Below are 20555 nucleotides of genomic sequence, written 5' to 3' on the forward strand. Positions count from 1 at the left end.
CGCCCAACCCACGCGACAAGAGGGTGGTCTTCTCCCAGGACCGCGGGCTCGGAAGTCCGCCCCCTCCCCGCCTCCCGCACTCACCGCTTTGAGATCCAGGACGCCGTCCTTGGCCTCCTGAAGCAGCGACACGAACTTGGTGGTGAGCAGTCCCAGGCTCTTCTCGTGCCTGCTGCTGCCGCCCCCGCCGCCCCCGAGAGGCGGCGGCGGCGGCGGCGGGGGCTGCGCCTGGGACTGCTGCGGCTGCGGCCGCTGGCCCTGCCCCTGGCCCTGCGGCGCCGGCTGCCCGGAGCCCGCGGGCTCGGCCGCCGCCATCGCGTCCCCGCGCCGCGGTGGTGCGGCCCCCGCGCTCGGCCACCTGCCGGGTCGGCTCCGCGGCGGCCGCTGCCGTCGCCGCCCGCCGAGGGCGGGACGAAGGGTCGCGGGCTCCTGCAAACAACAGGTGCGCTGCGCCCACCCGCCCGGGGGCCGCTCGGCGCGCCGGGCCTCCGCCCCCTCCCCGAGCCTGGGGACGCGAGAAGTAAGCCCACGATCGAGGGGAGGGGGAGTGGAAGCGAGAAGAAGGGGCGGCTAGGGGTGGGGACCCGAGTTTAAATGGCAGGAAGTGACGCCGCGGCCCGCCGTTGCTTGGAAACGCATTTTTCTGTAGGAAGGAGGGGCGAGCGGAGAGGAGGGCAGCGTCGGTGACTGGGTTTCACACTTGCCTCCCTGCTGTTGGCGAGCCGACCCCGGGAGCGGCGACCTCCCGCAGCAACGCCGGGAGGAAACAAGGGCTTCAGGGCAGGAAAAAACCCTGCCGTGTGGCCATCAATTTCTGAGCCGCTGGGTCCGTGGAGCCACACGAGATTAGCCTTCGGTCACTTACCTTGATTGGGCGGTTTCTGCTGTCTGCTCTTTTCGAGCTTTAGGATCCTTTGCAAATATTTCAGTGACTCGGACCAAATGCAGGGTTATATTCCATAGATTATCTTTTTGGATTTGAAATACAGGAAAAACAGAATCATGGAATCATAGGTAGAGATACTGGGGTGTGGAGGGAGAGGTCCTGAATTGCTCAGACTCGCCGCTGGACTCCAGATCTCCTGCATTTAGAACAGTGTTCGTAATACCTTACTGGAACCAAATTATATTGTGTTATTTAGAATATTAGGCACCCGCAGGTTCTTGTGTTTCGTGATACCCCAAACTATTGATGGGAAATGGGATAACACACAGATCTGGGTAAAAGTTTTTTTCTCATTTGATTACAAACTCTCGAGAGTCAGAACTAAATTTTAAATGAGTTGGTGTCACACACAACACTTTGGATATAGTAGATGCTCAATAAATATTAGGTGAATGAAAATTCCATATGATGGTAATTAATCAAGAAAGTTTCATGCAAGAAATATTTTAAATTTAAAATAACAATAAACTAGCAAAAAAGGGTCACTGGAATGAAGTGAAATAGCAGCATTAGCTAGTAAAACCGGACACACCATTTATAACAAAATATTTATGCTTCCAATTCATAGGTACAGAACTTCATTAATAACCAGACAACCTTTATTTAATCAAAGAACTCTATAAGCAAAACTTGAAATTAAAAACCTTTAGTAGGGCTTCCCTGGTGGCGCAGTGGTTGAGAGTCCGCCTGCCGATGCAGGGGACACGGGTTCGTGCCCCGGTCCGGGAAAATCCCTCATGCCGCGGGGCGGCTGGGCCCGTGAGCCATGGCCGCTGAGCCTGCGCGTCCGGAGCCTGTGCCCCGCAACGGGAGAGGCCACAACAGTGAGAGGCCCGCGTACCACAAACTAAAAAAAAAAAAAAATCTTTAGTAAAACATGAAAAATTCAATTAATAAAACCACTCAATTTAAGTTATCTCAAAATGGGTTCTGCTATGTGATTTGGCATTAGCAAAATTATTATTTTACAAATTAAATTAATTTGCAAATTAGTTTTAATTTATTATTAATAAATTAATAGAATTAATAAATACAATAGTGTTTCTTAAGGAGGTTTTAGTTTTAATTTGAAGTGGTAACATTGTGCTATAGATGCAGGGACAGGAATTGATAAAAATAAAGTTGTTATTTTAAAAAACTTTTTTATATGTGTCTTAGCTTGGTCTGCCATAACAAAAATACCATAGACAAGATGACTTAAACAACAGAAATTTATTTTCTCACAGTTCTGGAGTCTGGAAGTTCGGATGCCAGCATGGTCAGGTTCTGGTGAGGCCTCTCTTCCTGGCTTGTAGACAGCTACCTTCTCTCTGTGTCCTCACATAGCAGAGAGAGAGAGAGCAAACAAGTTCTCTGATGTCTTTTCTTATAAGGGCACTAATCCCATCATGAGGGCCCCACTCTGTGACCTCGTCTAAACCTATACCTCTCGAAGGCTCTCTCTCCAAATGTGGTTAAGGCTTTAACATATGAATTTGGGGGAGACACAATTCGTTCCATAGCATGTAGTATTAAATCGTAATAACTATTTTGGTAATTTTTTAATTGTTCTTTTTAATTTCAGTTTTTAAAGTTTTTCTACAACGCAGTTATTATTAATGATGCTAATAGGTCATTTGAAATTTATTTTGCAATATTTTTGTGTTTTTCACAATGAATTTTTCATTTGTTTAAACTCAGTAGGATTCAACTAAAACACATTCACAAGTTAGCAGCTATTTCAATTAGCCTTCAAAATCCTATGTCTGTCAGAGAAACTACAAATTACTTACACCAGTGGCTTCCGAACTTTAAGGAGAAAAATCATCTATGGTGTTTGTTAAAAATGTGATTCTTTTTTCCAAATTTCAGAGATTAAATCAGCATTTGATATGAGAATTTGACCTGGGAATCTGCATTTCTTCACAGATAGTTTCAGGTAATTCTCATGCACACAGTCACCCCTTTGAGAAACACTGAATAACACAATGAAAAATAATAAAATATATCATTTTTCCTAAAACTGCTAAAGATCAGAGCCTGATAATGCAAAAGTCTTTTTAATATTTTGAAACTTTTTGGAATTTCTGCTAATGAATTATTTTAAAATGTGATTTTTAAAAATCAGAATATAAATAATCTTTAAGAAACTGATATTGGTCACTGTTTGAAGTATATTACTCTGAATTTGATTTCTGTATCCTTTTGGCTATAAAGGAGACAACTCTAAATGGCTATCAATTGCTACACTAGTTCTTTGTACCAATTCTGACAAAAGCCTAATAATTCTTTCCATCAAAAGTTAGGACTCATAGCATATTCTCAAGAAGTAGGTAAGATTTTTGTGCACTAGAATAATCCAGTTAAACTAAACCGTATTGCATTGACCTATGTAGTACTAAATGCATGACAGTAATCCTTTGTTAAATTCAGACTAATTACACCGGATTAACTGGGCAAATATTATGATCTATTATAATATTGTTTATATGCTCCTGATTATATTTTCATTATTTTTATGCATTTTGGAAGTGCAGCTGCTTAGCCAATTCAGGAGTAGGAGGGAGAACTTCAGTGTTTTGAATTCGACGGAATGACTTATTAGCCCATAGTTCACTGGACTGAGTGTCACATTTGTGGAATTTCACATGTTATTTTCATAGAAGTCCAGGATCAGTTTAATATATGTGCAGTTGTGTCATAATATAGTAGTTAACTATTCAAGAAAATTCAACCAAATTTTATTTTGTTCACTGATGGTGGCGTACTGATTTTCAAATGCATGAGCCTATCAGTTGGAAGTGATAGGTTGGAACTTCCAACTCTCAGGTCTCCTTTGAGCTAAGAAACTTCATCAAAAGGCTGCTTACATCAGCTTTATTACTCCCTTGTTTAATCTGTTCTAAGTTAATGAAGATAAAATTTGGCTTTCTGTTTTTCCTTCCAAATCTTACAACACACAAACATCTATCTTATGCATTTTCAAGATTAAAAAAATTAGGTAAACACATATGTTTCAAGGATTATTAATCGTCACATTATGACAAACAACATTATTTTTTACCTACCTATAACCTGCATGGTATAGTAATAATATGATAGATAACCCAAAGACCTTGACTTCAGAAGTGTGTACCCTGTAAGCAGAAACGGGAAATGAAGATTACATTCAAACACCTATAGAAATATAATTCACACACATTAAAGAGATTTTAAATTTTATTTAGTGACTTATACTCTACGTTATTGCCCTATCAAGGCAGCTTACCGAAAGAGGGAAGCTTACATTCAGAAGGCAGCTTACATTCAAAAATATGGCATGATATTAAAAGAAACAAATAGTTGCTTCTAAATCTTCTTGAAGAGTCAGACTGAAAATTCGAATTCTCATCTTCATTAAGTTAAAACTTACGATTTGATGTTGGGGTTTGAACTTCAACCACACATATTCAAATGTAAGAACAAGAGATCCAAGTTTGTTGTAACAAAAATAAACTCAACTAATATACACTAGAAGCTTCTATTTACTAACACCTGAACAGTCCTCTGACTGCTCTTGTGTATAAAAAGGGAAGGTAAATATGGTCAAACATTTACAGAAACTGTATGTCACTTAGACCTTCCTGAAAAATCAAGTTGCTCAGCAACTCTCCCACTGGAAACACTGTTGATAACACTGTTTTTTTGAAATTTCAGTAAGGTAAAAGTGTTTATCACTAAACTACCAAAGCAAGATGACTGCCGTGCAAATAATAAGCCATAGCATAAAGACCTCCTATTCACAATACATTGCCCTAATTAAGACACAAACTTAAAAATCATACGCTCTGATACAAACCCTTTGGTAACTAATACCCTGTGTCAGCCTAGAGTTGACAATTTTTGAATTTATCACCGAGAGAGTAATTCTAAGTCAAAAGTGGTTTTATCAAAAGAATTTCTCACCAGTGAATGGTCCCCACATCATTCAATTCCTTGTGTAGTGTCACATCTATTCCCTAGAATGAAAAAATAAAGCACTCTAAAATAAATCCCTCAAGATAATGATTATAGGTACCCTAGAATTATCTAATGTTAATAAATGTACCATCCTATCTTGCTCTACTGTAATTGACTATTTTATTTATAAAAATACCTATTTATTTAATTATATGTGTGCCATTTATAAAAATTAAGGAATTTATTCAGCAAAAATTAAATTCAGACTCTCAGTGGATATCTCCCAACTAAGTCATGTTAGCCATACACATTACAAAATGAAATAATACATGCTTTTAGAATCTCTGAAAAAAAAATGTTTTGTAAACTGGAAAAAAAAACTACCTTTGGTATCTTTCCTCAGTCAGTAGATCATCCAACAATCTATCTGTCTTTTGTAATTGTGTGATATGCATATTACTAGTGTTAACAGAATGACTGTAGCTGATACATGGTAAATCTTTTGTTATTTTAATACTTTCATGATTAATTTAATGTGGATTAGGCAAAAATTAAAAATAAACATGACCAAAACATTAAACTAGTGATTTCATTTATGTTATTTAAGTTGTGGCTAAAAGAGATATTTAATTTTTAAAAGTAAGTCCATTTTTGGAAAACTGATAAGAAACTAATAGTTTGGGTAGTGTGAAACCCCAAAATCATGAAGGTGAAATTAACGATGTTATGCCAATTTTTATATGGTCAGTTTATTCAATGATCATAATCAGTTGAACTTTGGTAAACACTTATCTTTTAACTGACAGGAAGAAAACAATTTAGAAAACTTAAACTACTCTTGTAGTTTTTAGCCAATTATGCATCGCAAAGAATTTCCTCTCCAAGTTCAGAATTGTTATGTGGGTTTTATCAGTAAAGAGAGCAACTAGACAGATTTCATAAGATCAGTAATGTTTACAAAATAGTAGGTGATACCTGCCAGCATTGTTAACACTGAGTAGGAGGGAGAGTCCAGGATTTGAAAGTATAAACTAGTGTTCTCTTCACCACTGTCCAGAAGAAACTATCTTTCAGTCAAGAAGCCCCTCCCCACAAAGGTTTAAGGATAATGGAAAGAAGTGGTATAGACCAATCTTCAAAGTCTCCCACTGTGCCCTTACTCTCAGGGGACCACATCCTAAGAAAACAGACTCTAAAATCAAGACAGGTACATTACCAACAAATATAGCAGTATGTATATGGAAGTGAAAAACTGGGGAACAAAAATAAGATAATCCATTGAAAGTTGCGGCAGCTATGAGAACAGCCTACTGCAAGGTGGGAGGTGGTTGGGAAGCATATAACCATCAAGTGAGTCAAGAGTAATTATCTACTGTGGGCAGTACTGCCAGACAGTAGTCAAAATCCTAGAAAGATATTGACAATTCTTATGATATTGAACTAGACTCCAAATTCTCAAGATTATAAGAACAACCATTTCCTTAGGTTTAAGTAAAAGGTATTCCAAGAATTTGATAAAATGGAAAATAAAAATCCAACCTCAATTATAAATCACATTCTTACTTAGATCCATGTGTATATAAGCAGACTACAGCTTATATACTTCTTGAAGGAAGTATAAGAAAAAATTCAGTTTACTTACAGATGTAACAACTATACTTCTAAATTCCTTTCCAAAACCTGGTAGGAGTCATGGTGGAAAACTGTACAGCAGCCCCTGGAAATGAGTGTTTTGATTTGGTGAGACTCAGGTTAAGACCCACAGACTGATCACCCTATATAATTTCCTCTAAGTATGTATATCAAACCAAAGAGAGTGGCCACGTGGGAAGGATGCTTACCCTTTCTTTAAAGCCTGAACATATCCTCAGCTAGATCCTGAGGTAAGGGTTGAGGGTGGGGATTGGTTCTAGCTTTTGTTTCATAAGTTCTAATAAATAGACGTTTGTTTCTTTTGCTTTGTAGGTGGCTGTATGCCTGATTCAATAGACCTCTCAAAGAGTGATAATGGGGTAAGAGATTTGGTAGGGAGCTCTAGAAAGGACAAGGTTTGAGCTATCTGATGGGAAGCAATTGGGTCAGACTGTTGACTTAGACCCAAGCTGTGCCACTGATGGTGGGAATAAGAGCATGACTGAGCTGTAATGAAAGAACTCAATCAGAATCTAGGCACCCTAAAACAGCTGTCTTAAATTTATGTACTCCCGAGGAGACACTTGGACAAAAGCAGTGGTTACATTCACTTAACATAATTGAGTCAATTATATTAATAAAATGTGTTTAGCTGGTCATATCTCCTTTGATCACTGTGATTCAAGCCATGTACATTAGGTGTAAGCAGCAATACCATCTCTCCAGAGGAAGTAAAAAATAGATAACTGAGGACCACCTTTGGTATTTCCACTCTATCTCCTTTCAATCCTCCAGTATGGCCAGCTGATAAATCATAAATCAGATGGAATATCAAGATTTCTTGATAAAAGTCTACCAATTGAATTAAGCAATCACAACTTTGGCAATGTTGCTCTCCCACCCCCTATAAAATCTGGATTCACCTACTATTTGTCACAGATTTATTTACTGGGACTTTCAATGATGAGATCAACCTAAGGACATTACTATCATCAACTGCATTGATGATATTTAAATGTTAGTAGGATTTAATGAAGCAAGATATCAACTTCTTATTCACTAACATCTCAACAAAAAGGAGAAGGGATAAATTGTTATCCCTCCAAAAAACTTAGGGTCTTGCCATGTAAGTGAACATACTGGAATTCCAATGGATGAGAGAAGGTAGAATATCTTTCCTAATTATACTCCACAATATTAAACTGAAACCTCTATCCTAACATCCCAACCTTGACGGAGCCAGCAGCCTTGAGACAGCATATCTTGGCCTTGGGAACTTGATGTGCTGTATGTACTAGTTAAGCTGGAAGTCTAGTAAATTTGAGTTGAGGTACTTTTTTTTTTTTTTTTTTTTTTTGCAGTACGTGGGCCTCTCACTGTTGTGGCCTCTCCCATTGCGGAGCACAGGCTCCGGACGCGCAGGCTCAGCGGCTATAGCTCACGGGCCCAGCCGCTCTGCGGCATGTGGGATCTTCCCAGACCGGGGCACGAACCCATGTCCCCTGCATCGGCAGGCGGACTCTCAACCACTGCCCCACCAGGGAAGCCCAAGCTGAGGTACTTTTAAATCAAGATTTTGGATTCAGGAATAAGCTTCAGTTGTAATCAACCCTTCTTAGGTCAGGTCCCATGACCCAGAAAGTCAAATAATTTTTTAAACCTCTAACATCTTTTCAATCATCTTTAGACAAAAGGCACACACACACACACACACACACACACACACACAGCATGTGTCAATACAGAGCCCATTTCTGTATCACACAACGGCCTAAACTGCCTGTTATGAATTGAGGGCTCTTAGCTCTTCCTTCTCACAGATAATAAGCCTAGTACTCTAGCAGCTAGTAGAAATGGTATAATCAAGATTAGATAAATGGTAATAACTAGACAAGCTTGATGGAGCATGTGCTACCTTAGTGCACACTAAGGATTCCAAAATCTTCCTGAAGTGTCCCTTCATATTATATCATCTATTTTAACAAATTGGGATCAACCACATGCTGAGCTCATCATCAGGCAAAAAACTTGATGATTTATGAATGGGGCTGACTGATATTTGGCTGAACAATATCTATGGATCACAGTTGATTTGTATCCTCACTTTTACCTATCCACGCAATATTAAGGAACTACTCTTTCCTCCAGGAGGTTGAAGTAGACAAAAGTCTCCTTGATAATTAGCTTGACAGTGACTACTGTGGACAGGGGACTTTTAACGGGAAAGAAGTACACATGGCCATCTACCACCAACAGTATGGTCAGAGGTGAAATATCAAGTATCTAATCGTTCAGAGAAGAAATCCAGGCTGGTGTGGCCATCAAAGCCATTCTTTAACATTGACATACACATCATAGGGGGTACATATTAGTAGAGACTTACTATAAGTGAGTTTATAAATATTATTTATAATTAATGGCCACCAGAAATTATCAACTTATTACTCGCCATATTGAATGAGTTGAGAACTATTCTTTCCTTCTCTCTTTTCTGAAAGAGTATGGCTATGGACTGATTTTATTTATTTTTAAAATATTTTACAGAATTCACTGGCAAAGTTGTCTGAACCTGAGCTTTTCTTTGTAGGAATTCAGTTTACTTATTATAGGTTTATTCAGATATTCTATTTTTTCTTGAGTCAGTTTTGGTAATTTGTATCTTTTCAAAAATTTGTTCAACTAAGTCATCTAATTTGTCAGCATAAAGTTGTTAATCATATTTCTTATAATCCTTTTTAGCATCTTTAGAGTCTGTAATGCTGACCCTTCTTCATTCTTGATTTTAGAAAATTTTATTCTCTCTTCTTTATTGCCCAGAGTTGTTAAAAGTGCATCATTTTTTGAAAATATTTTCAAAGAACCAACTTTTGGTTTGATTGCTAGTTTCTCTATTGCTTTTTTTTGTTTCTTTTCTATTTGATTGATTTCTGCTCTGAGATTTAATATTTTTATCCTTGGGGTTAAGTGGATCTTCTTTTTCTGGTTTCTTTTCTTTCTTTCTTTCTTTTTTTTTTTGGCTGCATTGGGTCTTCGTTGCTGCATGCCGGCTTTCTCTAGCTGTGGCGAGCAGGGACTACTCTTCGTTGCAGTGTGTGGGCTACTCATTGTGACGGCTTGTTGCAGAGTACATGCTCTAGGCACAGGGGCTTCGGTAGTTGTGGTGTGCGGGCTCTAGGGCATGCAGGCTTCAGTAACTGTGGCGCGCGGGCTCAGTACTCGTGGCACACGGGCTTAGTTGCTCCGCAGCATGTGGGAATCTTCCCGGACCAGGGATCAAACCCGTGTTCCCTGCATTGGCAGGTGGATTCTTAAACACTGTGCCACCAGGGAAGTCCCTTTCTGATTTCTTAAAAAGGAAACTTAAATTACTGATTTGAAACCTTTCCTTCTTTCTAACATAGGCATTTAAATCTATAAATTTCTCTCTAAACATTGTTTTGCTGCATCCCATAATGTTTTCCATGTTCTATTTTCATTTTCATCCAATTCAAAATATTTTCTACACTTTGTGATTTTTTTTATTGAGATATATTTGATTTACAATATTATATGTTTCAGGTGTACAACATAGTAATTAATTTTTAAAAAGGTATTATATTCCATTTATAGTTATTATAAAATATTGGCTATATTCCCTATGTTGTATAATATATTCTTATAGTTTATTTTATATATAGTAGTTTGTATCTCTAATCCTCTACTCTTATCTTATCTACCCCCCTTTCCTCTCCCCACTGGTTACCACTAGTTTGTTTCTATAACTGTGAGTCTGTTTCTATTATGTTATATTCCCTAAGTTTGTTTTATTTTTAGATTCCATATATGTGATACCATAGCAATATTTGACTTCCTCTGCCTAACATTTCACTAAGCCTAATACGCACCAGGTCCATTCATGTTATTAAAAATGTCAAAATTTCATTCTTTTGTATGGCTGAGTAGTATTCCATAGTAAATATATTCCATATTGTCTTTATCCATTCATCTAGTGATGGACACTTAAGTTGCTCCCCTATTTTGGCTATTGTAAATAATGCTGCTATCAACATTGGAGTGTATGTATCTTTTAAATTAGTGTTTTCATTTTCTTTGGATATATACCCAGGAGTGGAATTGCTGGATCATATGGTAGTTTTATTTTTAGTTTTTTTAAAGTATGTATTTATTTTTTATTTATTTATTTTGGCCATGCTAGGTCTTAGTTGTGGCATGTGAGCTCTTAGTTGTGGCATGTGGATTTCTTAGTTGCAGCATGTGGACTCTTAGTTGCAGGATGCATGTGGGATATGGTTCCCCAACCAGGGACCCCTGCATTGAGAGCACAGAGTATTACCCACTGGCCCACCAGGGAAGTCCCTATTTTTAGTTTTTTGAGAAACCTCCAAACTGATTTCCACAGTGGCTACACCAATTTACAGTCCCATCAACAGTGTACATGGGTTCCCTTTTCTCTACATCCTTGCCAATATTTATTATTTGTGATCTTTTTGATGATAGTTTATTCTGGCAGGTGTGAGGTGATATCTCATTGTAGTTTTGATTTGCATTTCTCTGATGATTATTGATGTTGAACATCTTTTCATGTACCTGTTGGCCATCTGTATGTCTTCTTTGGAAAAATGTCTATTCAAATCCTCTGCCCATTTTCTAATCAATGGTTTGGCTGGTTGTTTGTTTGATATCAAGTTGTATGAGCTGTTTATATATTTTGGATATTAACCCCTTATTGGTCATATCACTTACAAATATTTTCTCCCATTCAGTAGGTTGTCTTTTCATTTTGTCGATGGTTTCCTTTGCTGTGCAAAACCATTTACATTTAGCTAGGTTCTATTCACTAAATTTTGCTTTTGTTTACTTTACCTTAGGAAACAGATCAAAACAAAAATATTGCTATGATATATGTCAAAGAGTGTTCTGCCTATGTTTTCCTCTAGGAATTTTATGGTATCTGGTCTTACATTTTGGTCTTTAATCCATTTTGAGTTCAGTTTTGTATGAGAAAATATTCTAATTTCATTCTTTTACATGTAGCTATGATATATGTCAAAGAGTGTTCTGCCTATGTTTTCCTCTAGGAGTTTTATGGTATCTGGTCTGATATTTAGGTCTTTAATCCATTTTGAGTTCATTTTTGTATGAGAAAATGTTCTAATTTCATTCTTTTACATGTAGCTGTCAAGTTTTCCCAGCACGACTGACTGAAGAGATTGTCTTTTCACCATTGTATGTTCTTGCCTCCTTTGTTGTAGATTAATTGACCATAAGTGTGAGAGTTTATTTCTGGGTTCTCTAATCTGTTCCATTGATCTATGTGTCTATTTTCTGGGCTAGTACCATACTGTTTTGATTATTGTAGCTTTGTAGTATAGTCTGAAGTCAGGGAGCATGATTCCTCCAGCTCTGTTCTTATTCCTTAAGATTGTTTTGCCTATTCAGGGGCTTTTGTGTTTTCATACAAAATTTTAGATTATTTGTTCTAGTTCTGTGAAAAATGCTGTTGGTATTTTGATAGGTGTTGCATTGAATCCGTAGATTGCCTTGGGCAGTATGGTCATTTTAACAATATTAATTCTTCCAATCCATGAACATGGTTTATCTTTCCATCTGTTTTTGTTGTTTTCAGTTTCCTTCATTAGTGTCTTATAATTTTCTGAGTACAGTTCTTTTTACCTTTTTAGGTAAGTTTATTTGTAGGTATTTTATTCTTTTTGAAGCAATGGTAAATATTGCTTCCTTAATTTCTCCTACTGATTGCTTGCTTTTAGTGTATAGAAATGGAACCAATTTCTGTATATTAATTTTGTGTCCTGCAACTTTAACAAATTCATTGTGGAGCTCTAGTAGTTTTTTGGAGGCATCTTAAGGAATTCTATAGCATAATGTCTGCACAAAGTGACAGTTTTATTTCTTCCTTTCCAATTTGGATTCCCTTTATTTCTTTTTCTTGTCTGACTTCCATGGCTAGGACTTCAATACTATGTTGAATAAAAGTGAAAGTGGTGAAAGTGGGCATCCTTGTCTTGTTCCTGACCTTAGAGGAAATGCTTTCAGTTTTTCACTGTTGAGTATGATGTTAGCTGTGAGCTTATCACATATAGCCTTTATTAATTATACTGAGGTATGTTCCTTCTATGCTTAATTTCTGGAGAGTTTTTGTTATAAAAAAATGTTGAATTTTATCAAAAGCTTTTTCTACATCTTTTAAATCATCATATGGTTTTATCTTACAGTTTGTTATTGTGGTTTGTCCCATTGATTGATTTGTGGATATTGATAATCTTTGCATCCCTGGGAAAAATCCCACTTGATCATGGTGTATGATCCTTTAAAAATATTGTTGGATTTACTTTGCTAATATTTTCTTGAGTATTTTTGCATCTATGTTCATCAGGGATATCGGGCTGTAATTTTCTTTTTTGTGATATCTTTGTCTGGTTTTGGTATCAGTGTGACACTGGTCTCATAGAATGAGTTTGGAAGCATTTGTTTCTCTGTAATTTTTTTGAATAGTTTGAGAAGGATAGGTGTTAGCCCTTGTCTAAATGTTTGGTAGAAGTCACCGGTGAAGCCATCTGGTCTTGGACTTCTGTTTGTTGGGAGTTTTAAAATTCCTGATTCAATTTCATTACTGGTAATTGGTCTGTTCCTATTTTCTAATTCTTCTTGGTTCAGTCTTGGGAGATTGTACACTTCTAAGAATTTGTCCATTTCCTCTAGTTGTCCATTTTGTTGGCATATTGTTGTTAATAATAGTCTCTTATGATCCTTTGTATTTCTGTGGTGTTGGTTGTAACTTCTCCTTTTTCATTTCTGATTTTATTGATTTGGGCCCTCTCTCTTTTTTTCATGATGGCTAGAAGTTTATCAATTTTGTTTATCTTTTCAAAGAATCAGCTTTAAGTTTCATTGATCTTCTCTTTTTTTTTAGTCTCTGTTTCATTTAGTTCTGTTCTAATCTTTATGCATTCTTTCCTTCTACTAACTTTGGATTTTGTTTGTTCTTCTATTTCTAGATCCTTTAAGTGTAAGGTTAGTTTGTTTATTTGAGATTTTTCTTGTTTCCTTGGGTAAGCTTTTATCACTATACACTTGTCTTTTAGATCTGCTCTTACTGCAACCCATAGCTTTTGGATCATTGTGTTTTCATTTTCATCTTTCAGACATTTTTTTGATTTCCTCTTTGATGCCTTCAGTGATCTATTGGTTGTTTGATAGCATATTATTTAGCCTCCACATGTTTGTGTTTTTTGCAGGGTTTTTTTTCTTGTAGTTAATTCCTAGTCTCATAGCATTTTGGTTGGAAAATGTGCTTGATATGGTTTCAGTTTTCTTAAATTTACCAAGGCTTGTTTTGTGGTCTAGCATGTGGTCCATCCTGGAGAATGTTCTATGTGCCTTTGAAAAGAATGTGTATTCTGCTGCTTTTAGATGGAATGTTCCATGTATATCTATTAAGTTCTTCTGATCTAATGTGTCCTCTAAGGCCAGTATTTCCTTATTGATTTTCTATCTGGGTGATCTGTCCCTTGATGTAAGCAGAGTTTTAAGTCCCCTACTATTATTGTGTTACTGTCAATTTCTCCCTTTATGTTAGTTAATGTTTGCCTTATGTATTTAGGTTCTCCTGTGTTGGGTGCATATGTATTTACAGTTGTCATATCTTCTTGGATTGATCCCTTCATCATTAAGTAATGTTCTTCTTTGTTTCTTATAACAGTCTGTTTTAAAGTCCATTTTCTCTGATATTTGTATTGCTACTCCAGCTTTCTTTTGATTCCCATTTGCATGGAATAATTTCTTCCATGCCCTCACTTTCAGTCTGTGTGTCTTTAGATCTGAAGTGAGTCTCTGGTAAGCAACATATATATGGGTCTCATTTTGTATTCATTCAACCACTCTATGTCTTTTGATTGGAGAATTTAGTCCATTTACTTTTAAAGTAATTATTGATATGTATGTTCTTATTGCCATTTTGTGAATTGTTGTGGGATTATTTTTGTGGGGTTTTTGTTGTTGTTCCTTTTGTCTTCTTTTGTTCTATTCTCTTGTGATTTGGTGTCTATCTTGAGTGTTATACCTGGATTTCTTTCCTTTTTGTGTGTGTGTTATCTATTATAGATTTTTTGTTTTCCTTGTTGCTTTTAATATTCTCTCTTTATCTTTAATTTTTCCATTTTAATTACAATGTGTCTTGGTGTTGTTCCTCTTTGGGTTAATATTGTTTGGGACTCTCCATGCTTCCTGGACTTTGATGTCTATTTCCTTTCCTAGGTTAGGACATTTTTTAGCTATTATATCTTCAAATATGTTCTCAGTCCCTTTCTCTCTCTCTTGTCCTTCTGGAACCCCAATAATGCAAATGTTAGTAGACTTGATGTTGTCCCAAAGGTCTCTTAAACTGTCTTCATTTCTTCTCATTCTTTTTTTTGTTTGGCGTCAGTGATTTCCATTACCTTGTCTTCCAGCTTGCTGATCCTTTCCTCTGTATAATTTAGTCTACTGTTGATTTCATCTAGTGTATTTTTTATTTCAGTTATTGTAGTCTTGGTCTTTGTTTGGTTGTTATTTGTATTTTCTAACACTTTGTTGTTAAATACTTCTAACTTCTCAATCTGTGCATCCACTCTTCTACTGAGTTCTTTGATCATCTTTACAATTGTTACCCTGAACTCTTTCCCAAGTAGATTGCCTATCTCTATTTCACTTCTTTTTCTGGGGTTTTATCTTGTTCCTTCTTTTGGAACATGTTCCTCTGTCACTTTATTTTGCCTAACTTGCTGTTTTTATTTCTATGTATTTGGTAGTTTGGTTACATTTTCCAGCCTTGCAGCAGTAGCCTTTTGTAGGAGATGTAGCTATGCATCCCAGCAGTGCACTCCACTCTTGTCACAAGAGCTATATGCTCTAGGGGTGCCCCCTATGTGGGCTGCTTGGGTCTTTCTGTGGTGGTGGGCTGACTACTGTGGGAAGTCTGGTAGGCCTGGCTGGTCCCTGGTCCAGTTGGTTGCCAGGCCCTCCTTGTTTGGAGGCTGCTGACCATTGGTTTTTGAGGCTGTGTCATGAGGTAGCTGGTGGTGGAACCCCAGACGGCTAGTACTCGCTCACTGATGGGCTGTCAGCTTCCAGGAGATCTCAGGGTTGGTTCCTGCCCAGTGGTGGGTGAAGCCATGTCCTGGAGCTAGTGATGACCTACCCATAGGCAGAGCGATGTCCTGAGTTCTGCCTGCAGGGCCCAGGGTGTCCCAGAGCTGTTATTGGATGGGAGTGGTTCCTGACACCCCTGGGTGTGGGGCCTGGGGTATTCTGAAGCTTGGGTTGGCCTGCTGGTGGGCAGGCCCAGGGCCCAGCCAGTCCCAGGGCTGGGGCTGGGCTGTTGGTGGGTGGGCTGGGTCCACAGGCTGTGGGGCTGCAGTTGTCCTGGGGCTGGTGTCTGCCCTCTGGTCTGTGAGACTGATCCCAAGGCTAGAGCAGGCTCATGGGTAAGTGAGGCCAGGGATTCTGGGGCTGGTGCCTGCCCACTGGTACGTGGATCTGGATACGAGTGTCTCTGGTTGCAGGGCCCTGGGGTCCCAGGTCTAGGCCTGCACACTGGTGTGTGGGGACAAATTCCTTGGCCCTCTGGTGGCAGGGTCATGTCCAGGGGAGGCTGTGGGCTCAGTGAGTCTTAAGGCAGCTTCTATGCTGGTGTGTGTGTGCAGGGGGCTTTGTCCCTGCTTACTGAGTTGTCCCAGTGTTGGTGACTATAGACTGGTGCATGGGGGCAGGGCTGGGTCCTGAGGCTTATGAGCTAGAGGGAAGATTCCAAGTTGGTGCTTGCCAGCACCAGTGTCCATGTGGTAGAATGAGCTCCCTCAAATGGCTGCCCCAGTGTCTATGTCTCTAGGGTGAGCTCAGTTGCCTCCTGCCTTTCTAGTAAACTCTCTAACATAAGTAGGTTAGGTCTCACCCAGGCTCCTTTCAAACCACTGCTTTTGCACTGGGTCCCAGAGTGTGTGAGATTTTGTGCATGCCCTTTAAGAGTGCAGTCCTTTTATGTTTCTCAACCTTGGAGAAGTGGCCCTCTGTAGGAGATGTCCTATGCATCCCAGCAGTGTACTCCCCTCTTGTCACCCAATGGCTAGGGACCAGCTGGTCCCAGGATAGTGTCTGGCCTGCATTTGTGGACTCTGTCTGCAGCCTGTAGGACTTTAGTTTTCTTGCTTCTGGTGTCTGCCCCCTGGTGGTTGAAGCTGGTCTGGTCTAGAGACTTGTGCAGGCTTCTAAGCAGGAGGGGCTGGTGCCTGCCCCCAAGGGGCTGGAGTTGGTCTTGGTCCTCTGGTGGGCAGGGCCATGTCTAGGGGCGTGTCTAGAGGTGTCTGTGGGCTCAGCAAGTCTTTAGGAGCCTGTCTGCTGATGGGTGGGGCTGTGTCCCCACTCAGTTTGTTTGGCCTGAGGCATTCCAGCACTAGAGCCTACAGGTTGTTGGGTGGGGCCAGGTCTTGGTGCTAGTGACCCAAGCAAGATGTCTCACTCCAGTGAGAGTTCATATAGAACTTGTTTTGTGGTCTTTTTGTGAACGCTCCCCCATATCTCTGCCATCAGTGCCTATGTCCCCATGGTGGGCAAGAGCTGCCCCTCACCTCTCCAGGAGATGCTTCAAGACCGGCAGGTAGGTCTGGCCCAGGCACCTATCAAATTACTGCTTTTGCCCTTGGTCCTGGTATGCATGAGATTTTGTGTGCCCTGTAGGAGTGAAGTCTCTATTTCCCCCAATCCTGTGGAGCTCCTGCAATTAAGCCCCGCTGGCCTTCAAAACTGAATGCTCTGGGAACTCCTCTTCACAGTGCTGGAACCCCAGGCTGGGGCTCAGAACTCTCATTCCTGTGGGAGAACCTCTGTAATATAATTATTCTCCAGTTTGTGGATCACCCACGCAGGGGGGATGAGATTTTATATTATGAGTCTGCCAGTCTCATTGTGGTTCCTTCTTTATGTCTTTAGCTATAGAGGATATGTTCTGGTAGGTTTCAGTCTTTTTAAATGATATTTTCTGGTAGGTTTCAGTCTTTTTAAATGATGGTTGTTCTGCAGATTTTTGTTATTTTTGTGTGCTCCTGAGAGGAGGTGAGCTTAGGGTCCTTTTACTCTGCCATCTTGGCTGCTGTCCCTCTGTACCTTTCTAGTAAGATTTTAAATGAAGAAGTGTGAGTTTTCCAACTTTTTCAAGATTGATAGTCTAGGTCCCTTGAATTTCTGTATGAATTTTAGAGACCATGTTGTCAATTTATGCAAATAAGCTAGCCGAGATTTTGGTAGGGATTGCATTTAATCTGTAGATGAATTTGGGGAGAATTACCACCTTAAGTCTTCCAATCCATGAATATTGTCTTCTTTGTTTCCTTTCAACCATGTTTTGTAGTTTTCAGAGTATGAGATTTGCACTTCTTTTGTTAAATTTATACCTAAGAATTTTATTCTTTTTGATTCTATTGCCTATGGAGTTCTTTCTTTTTATTTTAAACCACTGTATTAAGGTATGATTGACATTCAAAAGCTGTACATAGTCTGTACAATTTGATGAGTGGGAGTAAGTATAAACTCATGAAACTATCACCATCATTAAGGCCATAAACATATTCAACAACTTCCAGAGTTTCCTCCCACCCTTATTATTATCATTTTCTTGTGCTCATTCCTGATTTTAGTAATTTGAGCCCTTTTATCCTGAATTAATTTAGCTCAAGGTTTATTTTGTAGATTTTTCAAAGTCAAAATTTTAGGTGCACTGATTGTGTTGCTTTTCTATTTTCATTAATTTCTGCTCTAATTTTTATTTCCTTCAGTCTGTCTGCTTTGGCTTTAGTTTGCTCCACTTTTCCCAGTATTTATAGGTGAAAGGTTAGGATATTAATTTCAGGTTTTTCTTCTTTTTTAATGGAGTTGCTTGCAGATAAAAATTTCCTTCTGACAACTACTTTAGTTACATTTCATAAATTTTGTTATTCTTTTCATTTCCATTCACCTCAAAGAATTTTTCTAATTTCCCTTGTGATTTCTTCTTTGATCCAGTACTTATTTAGGAGTGTGTTTAATTTCCACATAATTCTAAATTCCCCAAATTTGTTATTCCTTCCTAATTTCAGTTTGCTGTGGTCACAGAGCATACTTTGTGTGATTTCAATACTTCTAAATCCATTGAGGCTTGCTTTCTGACCTTCCATCTAATCTATACTGCAGAACGTTCCATGTGCACTTCAGAAGAATGTAAAGATTCTGCTGTTGTTGAAAGCATCCTGCAGATGTCTGTTAGGCCTAGTTGGTTTACCGTGTCATTGAAGTCTTCTGTTCTCTTGTTGAACTCATGCCTCATTGTTCTATCCATTATTGAAAGTGAAGTATTGAATTTTCTGTTACTGTTGAATTACCTTTTTCTCCCTTCAAGCCTGTCAGTTTTGCTTCATGAATTTTGGGAATATGCCAGTAGGTACATCCATGTTAATAATTATTATACATTCCTGATAAATTGACATTTTATCATCTTTCCTACTAGTACATTTTTGTTTCAAAGTCTATTTTGTCTGATATTAGTATAGCCACTCCATCTTTCTTATGGTTGCTATTTACATATCTTTTTCTGTTCTTTTACTTTCAACCTATTTGCATATTTGAAAGTGTCTTGTAGGCAACACACAGCTGGATCTTGTTTTCTTGTCTATTTTTGTCTTTTGGATTATTTAATCCAGTCACACAACATAATTATTGATGTAGTTGAATTATACATGAGTTGAACTTATTTCTGCCATTTTTTGTTTTCTAAATATCTTGTCTTTTTTATTGCATTTAATAATTGCTTTATACTTTATTGCTCTACTTCTGCTTCTTTTGTATTACACAAATATTTTCTAGTATAACATTTTAATTCTATTTTTTAGTTATTTATTTTGAGTTACTTCCTTAATGGCTTCACAAGGGCTTATACCTACCTTATCAGAATATACAAGATTTATACTAACCCAGTTTCAATGAAATATAGAATCTTCTATATAGCTCTATTCTCTTCCTCTTTTTGTGCTTTCTGTTATACATGTTACATCAATTTTATAATTGCAACTGTTTTTATAGTTGTTTTATATAACTTAAAGTCTAAGAAGAGCAAATATATATAGTTACATTTTCATATTTATTACTGGTGTCACTTGTTCCTATGATTTCAAGTTACTGTCTCCTGTTACTTCCTTGCTTCCGTACAGCTTTGCTTTCACCCACCTTTGTGCTGATATTGAGAAATATTACATTTTGTTTTACTCCCAATAATACAATTATACACATTGTTTTACATATTTGCTTTTTTAATCAGCTAAGGGATGAAAGGAAAAGAAATATGTATTTATATTCTTTTATAATTACCTTTACTGGTGTTTTTTTCTTCTCATGTGTATTGAAATTACTCTCTAGGGTCACCTTCTGAAAGGATCTGAAGCCTTAAGAACTTCCTTCAGCCTTTGTTGTAAGGTGGGTCTGGTAGGAACACATTTTCTGTTACCTGGGAATGACTTTATTTTGGTTTCATGTTTAAAAGATAGTTTTGTGGGATATAAGATTCTTAGCTAATTTTTTTTGAGTACTCTGTCAGCCCACTGCTTCTAGTCTCATTTGTTTTGCATTTATTCTGAGGGATAATATTGTTGGATGTAGAATTCTATTTTTTTGTTTGTTTTTTTTTGCGGTACATGGGCCTCTCACTGTTGTGGCCTCTCCCATTGCAGAGCACAGGCTCCAGACGCGCAGGCTCAGCGGCCATGGCTCACGGGCCCAGCTGCTCCGTGGGGGATCTTCCCGGACCGGGGCACGAACCCGTGTCCCCTGCATCGGCAGGCGGACTCTCAACCACTGCGCCACCAGGGGAGCCCTGGATGTAGAATTCTTGATTTACTGTTCCTTTTCTTCCTGTACCTAAAATATGTCTTTCACTGACTTCTGGTCTCCATTATTTCTGATGAGAAGTCAACTGTTAGTTATATTGTTTCTTTATATGAAATAAATCATATTTTCTCACTGCTTTCAAGATTTTCCCAAC

At 38.5% G+C, this 20555-nt stretch overlaps 1 protein-coding gene and 1 long non-coding RNA gene across 3 annotated transcripts in view; one reads left to right on the top strand and one right to left on the bottom strand.

The window, feature by feature from the left end:
• The window catches only part of E2F5 (E2F transcription factor 5), a 28755-nt gene extending 28343 nt beyond the window's left edge, over positions 1 to 412 (bottom strand). Inside the window, exon 1 of one of the 2 annotated variants that reach the window (XM_067711961.1) lies at positions 85 to 412. In XM_067711961.1, coding sequence (XP_067568062.1) covers positions 85 to 315 — 231 coding nt within the window. In that variant the 5' untranslated portion in view covers positions 316 to 412. The remainder of the gene's footprint in view (positions 1 to 84) is intronic. The other variant, XM_067711962.1, reaches the window with a different exon arrangement.
• On the top strand, positions 348 to 20536 carry LOC137210282 (uncharacterized). The gene is made up of 3 exons (XR_010936441.1): positions 348 to 520; positions 19934 to 19990; positions 20245 to 20536. It is a non-coding gene; the product is annotated as an uncharacterized lncRNA (long non-coding RNA).
• Positions 20537 to 20555: the final 19 nt, after the last annotated feature.

The sequence above is a fragment of the Pseudorca crassidens genome, chromosome 17 (assembly GCF_039906515.1).
Source record: "Pseudorca crassidens isolate mPseCra1 chromosome 17, mPseCra1.hap1, whole genome shotgun sequence".
Classification (NCBI taxonomy): Eukaryota; Metazoa; Chordata; class Mammalia; order Artiodactyla; family Delphinidae; genus Pseudorca; species Pseudorca crassidens.